This window comes from Leptopilina boulardi, unplaced genomic scaffold (assembly GCF_019393585.1).
Source record: "Leptopilina boulardi isolate dan_hultmark-lab unplaced genomic scaffold, ZJU_Lbou_2.1 LbouV2_55, whole genome shotgun sequence".
Taxonomy (NCBI): domain Eukaryota; kingdom Metazoa; phylum Arthropoda; class Insecta; order Hymenoptera; family Figitidae; genus Leptopilina; species Leptopilina boulardi.
In genome coordinates this window covers 1,347,435-1,359,889 of record NW_026138000.1, presented here as the reverse complement: position 1 = coordinate 1,359,889, position 12,455 = coordinate 1,347,435, and the positions used below count along the sequence as shown (strand labels likewise).

At 18.8% G+C, this 12,455-nt stretch overlaps 2 protein-coding genes across 9 annotated transcripts in view; both read right to left on the bottom strand.

Moving 5' to 3' along the window:
- LOC127290134 (2-oxoglutarate dehydrogenase complex component E1) overlaps positions 1-12,455 on the bottom strand; it is a 32,928-nt gene that overhangs the window by 14,350 nt on the left and 6,123 nt on the right. For 4 of the 8 annotated variants that reach the window (XM_051318521.1, XM_051318526.1, XM_051318527.1 and 1 more), the window contains exons 2-4: positions 11,420-11,517; positions 4,186-4,444; positions 2,264-2,473 (exon numbers count right to left, since the gene is read on the bottom strand). In XM_051318521.1, coding sequence (XP_051174478.1) covers positions 2,264-2,473; positions 4,186-4,437 — 462 coding nt within the window. In that variant the 5' untranslated portion in view covers positions 4,438-4,444; positions 11,420-11,517. Of the gene's footprint in view, positions 1-491; positions 613-2,263; positions 2,474-4,185; positions 4,445-10,646; positions 10,801-11,419; positions 11,518-12,455 lie in introns of those variants that run through there. The other 4 variants (XM_051318525.1, XM_051318528.1, XM_051318523.1 and 1 more) reach the window with 3 other exon arrangements.
- LOC127290136 (probable serine/threonine-protein kinase clkA) lies at positions 7,133-7,948 on the bottom strand (the record flags this gene model as incomplete). The annotated part of the gene is made up of 1 exon (XM_051318531.1): positions 7,133-7,948. A coding segment is annotated over one exon (816 nt), but the record flags the coding sequence as incomplete, so codon positions are not given.

Genomic DNA, 12,455 nt, shown 5'->3' with positions numbered 1-12,455 from the left:
TAATCGATTAATCGAATGATTAATCGATATATCGAAAAATGAATCGATATATCAATTAATCGATTTAACGAATATCTGATCGATAAATCGATTGAATAATATATTGATTAATCGACCAATCATTCGATGTATCGATTAAGCAAGATAACAATCGATTTTACGATATATCGATCAATTCTTCGATATATCGATTAATCGCTATATCGACCAACCATTCGATATATCGATTAATCGCTATATCGACCAACCATTCGATGTATCGATTAAGCAAGACAACAATAGATTTTACGATATATCGATCAATTCTTCGATATATCGATTAATCGCTATATCGACCAGATAATCGATAGATCGATTTATCGACTAATTATTTGAAAAAAATATTTAAAATTTAGATAAAAATTAATTTTTGAAATACTTTTACCTCTGATTTGATAGTAAGGATATGATTCTAATGGAAATGACGATGATGATGATGATTAAAGCCTTACCAAGCATATATTGTCGAGCAACTTGTTCAGGAGATCCCCTGCGAGCCGCATAATGTTTGTGTATTGATTCTGATTGCATTATACCCAGTGGATCCAGATCGGAGACTAAGTGGCCTCGAGCCTAAATATCAACGAACAATTTGCGAGAAAAAATAAAAAAAAGCTTCTCTTTTCCCACCAAAAAAATAAATAAATAAATAAAAAATACAAATATACTCCAAAAAAAGAGAGGGTAAAAAAATACGAATTATCAATATAAAAAAAAAATTATAAAATTTGGAAATACAAAATTACAACATTTTGTTTTTGTGTACACGATTTTTAGAATTCTTCACGACGAAATTTTTTTGTTTTTTTATAAATTTTGAGTTATTTTTAATTGTTATTAGCTTTAAAAAAAAAAAATTATTAATGCGTTGTTTTTATCGTTAGTTAAAGATAGTATTTTCTTTCTGTTTTTTTTTGTTTCATCAACGCCAGAGAAATGTGTTTTAAAAATAGAATTACAAAAAAAAAATAGAAGGAAAAAAAGATTTGTATATATATATGTATATATTTAGTCAATAAAGAAGAATTGTAAATAATATTCACATTTAAATTATTATATTTATTACTTTGTTATTGAGTTGTCAAAAAAAAGAGTTAAATGCAAGAATTTCTAAATGGAGAATATTTAGATTTATTAAAGTCATGCTTTAGAAAAATAAAAAAAAAAAAGAGAGAGATATGTGAAATGATTTCAAAATATTATACATATTATCGTTTTAATGAAAAAGCAAAGGAAGAAATAAATGCAAATGCATTTGTCCTTTATATTTATAATTTAAATAATTCTTTTACATCGATAATGGTTCTAAAATGAAAAAATTTGATTTCAAATTTCTAAAATATAAACTAAAAAAAATTACCTCTATCTTTAAAAAAATAAACCAATAATAAAAGAAAAGAAAAAAATATAGAAAATAATAATAGAATAAAAGAAAAAAAATTATAATTATAAATCATTTTTTTTTTTAGATTTTAGAACCAAAATCAAATGTCAACCCATTAAGGCTATAACTGCATTACATTTGAATTTCATGCAACATTTTTAATCCCAAATTAAAGGCACATTTATATATATATATATAATAACAATTATAATATTAATAATAATAATAATTGAATAATAATAATTTAATATTATAATAGTAATAATAATAGTAATAATAACAATAATAATACCTAATAATTCCTAAAATACCTAATAATAATATTTATATTTCTTTTAGCATGCGAATGATTGGTGACTTGAATAAACCCCTCCCACCCCAAAAAATAACGCTTCAACTCTAAATTCCTAAATATCTGTGACCTCAATATTCACAAGCGATAATTTAAAAAAAAAAATTAAACAAAAAATAACTAAAAAAGAATATTACTTCGCTTAAAAAAATGAGGGAAAAAAACACTCGTTTGAAATAATCTCATCTGGGAGGTGCTGAGTGGAATAAATAAAACCAAAAAAAAAAATACACTAGGAAGAATCAAAAGTCATTTCAATCAATCTACAATGCTAATCAATGTCTGACTTTGAAATTGAGGTTGCAGATTTAGAATCAATTTTGAATTCACAATAATAATGGTTGACCTTCTTTCGTAACACTCATTAGTTTCTTAATTTCTTTTTAAAAATTTTTCTTCTACCAATTTGATTAACATTTTTTTAACCCTTATAGAAAAAAAATCAAAAAAAAAAAAATTTTGCATTATTATTAATATTATTAACATACCTGATAGGATCGTATGATGGCTTGTACGGCTAAATGATCGTCAATGATTTTTTCGTTGACGGGAACTTGTCCAATTTGTGATCCACCACCAAGGGGTAATAATGAACTAAGGGGAATTTGATTATAACTTGGTGCAAGTGAGGGTGGAGCCTGATAAGCTAAACCAGGAGCTGCTCCTGCTGTACTGTTACGGAAAAACGAGTCCCAGGACTGTTGGCAAACAAAAATAAGGAGACCATTTATGTATAATTTTTTTTATTGTGTTTTGTATTTATTTTACACTTGTGTATAGATTTATATGATGTACAATATTAGTGTGCAGCCATTAAAACCTTACAATGATACTGCGCAGCTGTATATTGTTTGGAACATTAGTGCGCAGCCATACATTGCATACAGATTTAGTGCGCAGTCACAGAAGACATATAATGATACTGCGCAGCTATATGTTGCATAGAGCATTAGTGCGCAGCCACAAAAGTCATATAACGCTACTGCGCAGTCATATATTGCGTACAACGCTAGTGCGCAGGCTTAAAAGCCTCACAACTTTACTGCACAGACATATAATGCTACTGCGCAGTCATATATTGCGTAAAAATACTAGTGCGCAGACTTAAAAGCCTTACAACAATACTGCGCAGTTATACATTGCACATAACTATACTGCGCAGCCTTATAATGCTTCTGCGCAGTCATATATTGCGTAAAATACTAGTGCACAGATTTAGAAGCCTTACAACAATACTGCACATTCATCCATTGCATATACCTTTACTGCGCATCCTTACAATGATACTGCGCAGTCATATATTGCGTAAAATACTAGTGCGCAGACTTAAAAGTCTTACAAAAATACTGCGCAGCCTTATAATGCTATTGCGCAGTCACATATTGCGTACAACACTAGTGCGCAGGCTTAGAAATCTGACAACGTCACTGCGCAGAAAGACACACTAGTTGTCTCCAATTTTAAACGATCTAATACTAAAAAAATTCTTATTTGACATAATTTTTCTGTAACAATTTTTATTTGGCCTTATTTGTATTAAACCTAATTTAGTATTTGCTCTAACATCACGTTTATGAATGAGTGTCAAACGGAGATTAGGCCAAATAAAAATTAGACGAGATACAGATTTGGCCAAATGAGAATTGTTACGAAAAGATTACGACAAATCAAAATTTAATTATTATAACCTTACAAATATTTATATTTAATGGCAATGAGCAGTTATTCAAAATTCAAAATGGCGGATCCAATATGGCGGGTTTTTTTTTAAATTGTCAAATTCGCTTGAAACTTGTTACCCGGGGATTTTTGGGTTTCCTGATTACGAATATGAAGTCAGATTTTAAAAATTCAAAATGGCGGACGTATTTTTTTAAAAATTAACCAGATTCACTTGAAACTTGGTACTCGGGGGTTTTTGGGGTCGCTAATTACGAATATGAAGTCAGATTTTAAAAATTCAAAATGGCGGATGCAAAATGGCGGACATATTTTTAAAAAATTTACCAAATTCACTTGAAACTTATCATTCGGGGGTTTTTGGGGTCGCTGATTACGAATATGAAGTCAAATTTTAAAATTTCAAAATGGCGGATCAAATATGGAGGACGTATTTTTAAAAAATTTACCAGATTCACTTGAAATTTGGTACTCGGGGGTTTTTGGGGTCGCTGATTACGAATATGAAGTCAGATTTTGAAAATTCAAAATGGCGAATCCAATATGGAGGATTTTTTTCGCAATTCGTCAAATTTGCTTGAAACTTGTTACTCGGGGGTTTTTGGTGTCGCTGATTATGAATTTAAGATCAGATTCATAATCAGAGACAATTAAAACTCACAAATCTCGCAAAATTAATAATATTATTTTTGAAATCCTTATGTTTTATTACTATTTCGAGTATACTTACGACATGAACGCTTGATGGATCCTGGAGCCAGGCATTGTACATTTCCTCAACATACGAGCTGGTGCTTCCATTTAAAAATGGTTCAGTTGCAACACGACTACTGCTATATCGTCGTCCTGATTCAGGTATAACAACCTGACTTGTTCTGGCCAAAGGGTGGCTCCTCACTAGCCATGATGCGAACCTTTCGGCCCCACAAACGCGTGGGGCCAAAGGAGTTAGTGCACTAAATACAGTTCTTGCTTTATACATTTTTCACCTATGTAAAAACAAATAAAAGAGCAACTATTAACAATTTTATTTTTAAAAAAATTCAATCACTAGTGAAATTTTTTTTTTTTTTTGTAGATTACGGTAATTTTTGACCTTTTAAAAAAAAATGAAAAAATCTTTTAATCTTGCAATAATAAAATTTTGAAGTAGCAATAGTTAAATAATAATTACTTTTTTTTTTTTGACATAAAAATTGTTAGTTTTTGTCTCCAAATGTATGTGTTACAATTTATTAGCATATCTTTAGGGGAAAAAATTTCATCATATCCAAATGAAAGAGAAATAATTATACATATATTTGAAGAAAGAGAAAAAATGTTTAACCAAAAATAAATGTGAATACAAGATAAGAAGCTTTCAATGAAATAACACGCAGATGTCTGTAAAACATATATATATATATATATATATATATATATATATATATATATATATATATATATATATTTCTATAAACTAGAACACTGTTTCTTATCAATATCAGACATAAAACATTATATATACATATATCATTTCTTCTTGTTTTTAATTTTTCAAATCGTTATTTTTCCCCCTTCCTTGATTTTGCCGGTTTCTTTTGAAATTTATTCCGTGAGACAAACCTAAAAACACTTTGTCGAAGAGAGAATTTATTCTCTCTCGAGACGCCGTAGGTCAATGTCTCTCTCAATATCAAAATGACTCATTTATAATTATTTTATCTCTTCTATTTATTCTATTGTCTATACTTTTTTTTTTCTTGCATTTAAAAAAATGAAATCCTTGGAATTTTTTTTTCTTTATAAAATTAATTACTCGAGGAAGAGGAATCTATAACCTTGTGTTTTAAATTTTTACAATAAATATATAAAAAGGGACAATCTTTTTTTTTATTATTTCTCGCAGTTCTGAATAATATAAAAGAATAATAATAATAATAGTGAGACGCATGAAAATGTTGCGCAATCTGAACTAAAGTGCCAACATTTAAAATAAATAAGTGACGAAATCAATATGATTTTGTGCCAAAAAATATATAAACCAAAAAGAATGAGTTGAAATATTTTTTTTTTTCTTTTTTTCATTTCAAAAACTTTTATAACGATGTTTGGTATTATGTAATTTGGTGCTAAAACTTAAATTGTATAACGTTTGACAATATATATATATAAAGAGAGATTTACAAAAATAATAGTCAGTTATTAAATAATTATATAAAATAAGCTATTTAAATGAAAAATAAAAAATATTCTTAGAAGGAAATTGAAACAAAAATGTATAGTCAAAATATTTTTAAAATGTAGGAATTTTTTTTTAAAATTAATATTTTTAAATAAATGTATTATTATTATTATATATTTTTATTTTGTATCAAAAAATACAGCGGTAGGAATATTATTATTATTATAATTATTAATATTATTATTATTATTATTATTATTATTATTATTATTATTATTATTATTATTATTATTATTATTATTATTATTATTATTATTATTATTATTATTATTATTATTATTATTATTATTATTATTATTATTATTATTATTATTATTATTATTATTATTATTATTATTATTATTATTATTATTATTATTATTATTATTATTATTATTATTATTATTATTATTATTATTATTATTATTATTATTATTATTATTATTATTATTATTATTATTATTATTATTATTATTATTATTATTATTATTATTATTATTATTATTATTATTATTATTATTATTATTATTATTATTATTATTATTATTATTATTATTATTATTATTATTATTATTATTATTATTATTATTATTATTATTATTATTATTATTATTATTATTATTATTATTATTATTATTATTATTATTATTATTATTATTATTATTATTATTATTATTATTATTATTATTATTATTATTATTATTATTATTATTATTATTATTATTATTATTATTATTATTATTATTATTATTATTATTATTATTATTATTATTATTATTATTATTATTATTATTATTATTATTATTATTATTATTATTATTATTATTATTATTATTATTATTATTATTATTATTATTATTATTATTATTATTATTATTATTATTATTATTATTATTATTATTATTATTATTATTATTATTATTATTATTATTATTATTATTATTATTATTATTATTATTATTATTATTATTATTATTATTATTATTATTATTATTATTATTATTATTATTATTATTATTATTATTATTATTATTATTATTATTATTATTATTATTATTATTATTATTATTATTATTATTATTATTATTATTATTATTATTATTATTATTATTATTATTATTATTATTATTATTATTATTATTATTATTATTATTATTATTATTATTATTATTATTATTATTATTATTATTATTATTATTATTATTATTATTATTATTATTATTATTATTATTATTATTATTATTATTATTATTATTATTATTATTATATTATTATTATTATTATTATTATTATTATTATTATTATTATTATTATTATTATTATTATTATTATTATTATTATTATTATTATTATTATTATTATTATTATTATTATTATTATTATTATTATTATTATTATTATTATTATTATTATTATTATTATTATTATTATTATTATTATTATTATTATTATTATTATTATTATTATTATTATTATTATTATTATTATTATTATTATTATTATTATTATTATTATTATTATTATTATTATTATTATTATTATTATTATTATTATTATTATTATTATTATTATTATTATTATTATTATTATTATTATTATTATTATTATTATTATTATTATTATTATTATTATTATTATTATTATTATTATTATTATTATTATTATTATTATTATTATTATTATTATTATTATTATTATTATTATTATTATTATTATTATTATTATTATTATTATTATTATTATTATTATTATTATTATTATTATTATTATTATTATTATTATTATTATTATTATTATTATTATTATTATTATTATTATTATTATTATTATTATTATTATTATTATTATTATTATTATTATTATTATTATTATTATTATTATTATTATTATTATTATTATTATTATTATTATTATTATTATTATTATTATTATTATTATTATTATTATTATTATTATTATTATTATTATTATTATTATTATTATTATTATTATTATTATTATTATTATTATTATTATTATTATTATTATTATTATTATTATTATTATTATTATTATTATTATTATTATTATTATTATTATTATTATTATTATTATTATTATTATTATTATTATTATTATTATTATTATTATTATTATTATTATTATTATTATTATTATTATTATTATTATTATTATTATTATTATTATTATTATTATTATTATTATTATTATTATTATTATTATTATTATTATTATTATTATTATTATTATTATTATTATTATTATTATTATTATTATTATTATTATTATTATTATTATTATTATAATTATTATTATTATTATTATTATGATTATTATTATTATTATTAGTAAATATTGTTTATTTCGAATTAAGAAACTAATTTTTTTCTCAATAAACAATTATAAATTTTTCAATAAACAATTAATCAAATTCAATTCGGAAATGCCGGATATATTGAGATAAGAGAAAATAATAAAATCCCCCCCGAGAAACAATAAACAAAAATGAAACATTGGGAATTTAATGAATCAAATATTTTTTATCGCAGACCTATTTGAAATTTGATAAGAAAGAAATATGAAGTCATAACATTGCAAAAGCAAACAAAAAAAAAAAATGAAATTTAATAATTTTCAATTAAAAAAAGTAGACGCAATTTTTTTTCTATTTTCATTTTTTTCAAAAAAAATTTATTTTTTTTTATATATTGTAAAAAAATATTAGAAAAATTTTCTAAATTCTTTCAATTAAAAAAAAAAAAAAAAACAATATTTACCAATTTTTATTTTTAAAATTAAATTCTTTAAAAATTTAAACGAAAATTAATAATTTTTGAAAAAATTTTCTAAACTAACATTTTTGCCAACAATGTGTGTGAAATTTTTTTTTCTTTCTAATTTCTCAAAAAATAAAATTTATAAACATTTCTAAACATTTCCAAAAATCGTAACTACAAAAAAATTTTTTTTTTTAATTCTATAATTTAAAAATTTCAATTTCTGTTAAAAATTATGTAAAATTTTCAAAACAAAAATCAAGGGGAAATGTAAACATTTTTTTTTTGTTTGCATTTAATCGTTCAATTTTGTATAAAATTTTTTTTTTTTTTTTGAAAATTCGAAGAATTTGCAAAAAATGAAACTAAATTGTAAAATAAATTTACTGAAAAAATTGTAAAATTATTCAAAAAAACAAAATCCTACAAGTTTAAAAAAAAAATTTTTTTGCGAAAACAAAAAAATTTAAAAAAAAACAATATTTGATTTTAAAAAAATTTATTTTTTAATTTCATTAAAATTTAGTTACCAGTTTTATTTTTTTTATAATTATATTTTTATAGTAATTAATAATAATAATAATTATTATTATTATTATTTATTTTTTTTTTATTATTACCAAAATTATTATTTATCAATTAAAATTAAGTTAAAATAGTTGGAAAAATTTAGTATCAATAATTTTCAATCATTTTTGCGAAATATAATAAAAAAAAATTATTATAATAATAATAATTATTACTATTTTCTCTTTTATTATTACCAAAATTATTATTTATCAATTAAAATTAAGTTAAAATAGTTGGAAAAATATAGTTTCAATGATTTTCAATTGTTTTTTGCGAATAATAAAAAAAAAAAAATAATTATAATAATAATAATAATTATTATTATTTTTTTTTTATTGTCACCAAAATTATTATTTATCAATTAAAATTAAGTTAAAATAGTTGGAAAAATTTAGTTTCAATAATTTTTAATCGTTTTTGCGAATAATAAAAAAAAATTAATAATAATAATAATAATAATTATTATTATTATTATTATTATTATTATTATTATTTTTATTATCATTCGCAAAAACGATTAAAAATAATTGTAAATAAATTTTTCCTACTATTTTTAACATAATTTTAATGATAAATAATAATTTTTGTAAAAATAAATGTTTTTCAAAAATTTTTCATTGTCAAAATCAAATTTTTCAAAAATTCCCAAAAACGATACAAAATTATTAAAACTAGAATTTTTCCAACTATTTTTTAACTTAATTTTAATAAAAAATTCTAATTTTTGCAAAAAATAATTCATTTTAAAAGATTTTCGTTTTTTTTTTTTAGAAAAAAAAAAAATTCGCAAAAACGATAATAAAAAAATTATTAAAACTTTTTTTTTCTCACTATTTTAACTTAATTTTAATAATTTTTGGAAAAAATAAATTTTCAAAAATTTTTCGTTTAATTTTTTAAATAATAATAATAATAATAATAAAACATTACATTACTTTTTTTTTTTAGTTTATTTAAAATTTTTGTAATATTTCTTTAAAAAAAAATTTTTTTCAACAAAAATCATTGATAAAATTAGTTACAAAATATATTAAAATTTAAATAAAAAATTTTTAAAAAATCCTTCAAATTGGTCAAAATTTTGAAAATAATAATTTATTTAATATGGACGGGAAAAAAATTAATAATAATAATAATTTTTATCATTATTTGCAAAAAAAAAAAAATAATAATAATAATTTTTATTATTATTTGCAAAATAATAATAATAATAATAATAATAATAATAATAATAATAATAATAATAATAATAATAATAATAATGATAATAATAATAATAATGATAAAAATTATAAAATAATAATAATAATAATAATAATAATAAAAATAATCAAATAATTAATTTGGGTATAAAATAATAAAAATATAGAAAATAATTTTAAAAAATAACTCTCCAAAGAAAATCGTTTTTTAATTGAAGGAAATTAAAAGCATTATACCGCACCTTCGAAAAAGAGGTTATAAATATAAGGAAATTCAAAGAATAAGGTCACGAACCTTGTTTTAGAAATGCTTTTCGAAGAGCAACAGAAAAAAAAATTCTCTATTCGTTTATAAAAAAAAAAAAAATAAATAAAAATAGTTTTCGAATTTTTATTTAAAATATTAACAAAAAATAAATCTACGACAATTTTTAAATACCTCTTGTTTTTTATGTTATTTGAAAAGAATTTCCGACAAGAACATGCCTTGACATGTGACGTTCGTCTGCTATGACAAACGCACACACACACACATACACGTCATCGATGGCAATTAAATATATAATATCCAAAATTTGAAAAATAAAATTCACTTCTTTAAAACAAAAAAAGAAAAAATATTTTTTACACCAACAATGAAATAATATTTAAAAAAAAAAAAAAAAACTTCTTTCTCTATATTACACAATCTTATTCTTTCCATCAACTATACATATATATATATCCTATATACGATTCTTGGAAAAAATGAGGTTATTTTTTTTCACGCACTCCGTTTGTAACTCAATGTGGAAAAAATCCGGGAAAAATAATAATATATTTTGTCTCTAATTTTATTAATACTTGAAAAAAAAGGGAGAAATTTTTTTCATAATGAAAATTTATTTCATGGGACAAAAAAAAGAAAGCAAATTTGCTATTTCGTATGCGGTGAAAATTTTTGCCTATATATATATATATATATATATATATATATATATATATATATATATAGTTATTGCTTTTTATATCTTGTGCAATAATTTTACGTAACTTTAAATAAAAAAAGTTAAATGATTTATTTTAGTGTGAAAATACTTGAAAGAAAATTTCAGACATTTTTTTGTTGTTGGAAAAATTATCACAAAATTTTTCATCAAAAATAAAATATAATTTGAAAACAAATTGCCGGGAAGGGAAAATAGCGTGCAAAAAAAAAAATGTGTCTCTTACCTGATGTTAACGTATCAATGATGACAGCCCGTCCACCATTTGCAAAATTGCAACTACTAGATTTCTCAAAATTCACAGGTATAAATTCCCCAAAGAGACTTTTAGAAAAAAAAAAAAAAAGTATATATAGCACACACAGTTCCCGCGCCTCTAGTGACAATTCTAAAAAGTTAGGTTATGTTTCAATTTTTCAAACACTAAAAAACGAGTCTTCATTTTTTTTTCTATTTAAATAAATTTTTTAAAATTAATTAAATTTTCTTCTTTAATCAATAAATTTAGTAATATTTTTTTTTATTCTACTATTTGATTTTATAAATGTAAATTTTAAAAAACTAATTATTTATATTTTGAAATTGCCGCCTTTTTTTCATTGTCGATATGAAAGATTTCTTTTTACCGACAGTCGATTATTAAAAAGCGGGGGAAATTTCAAAAATTTGACAAATGAAATTAGGAAAAAAAAAAAAACTGAGTAATAACAGAAATATTAACCTACTAATTCTTTTTAGTATTCTAAAGGTTTTTTTTTGTGAGTATAAAATTTTTTTTTCTTAGAAAATTTACTTTCGCGATTTTTGCATTAAAATTACCTTTTTTTTTTAAAAAAAAAAATAATAATATTTGAAAATTATGACAAAACAATTTTTGCAAAATTTCGTTAACTGTCATTGAAAGAAAAAAATGGACACAAAAACACGGATTACTGGTAAAATTTTGAAAATAATTTAATTATTATGATTTTTCCCCTTTTTATTGGTTTTTATTTTTTATTTATTATAAATTAATAATTAATTATTTTTTTAAGTACAAATTAATTAATATTAATAATAAATTAAATTAAAAAAATAAACAAAAATTAATTTCTCTATTTATTTTTTATTTATTATAAATTAATAAATAATTTTTTTTTAATATTAATTAAATAATTAATTTTTTTAAATATTTATATTTTAAAAATATTTAAATATTAATGATTAATTTAACATAAATTAATTAATATTAATTATAAATTAAATTAGATTCAATTAAAAAA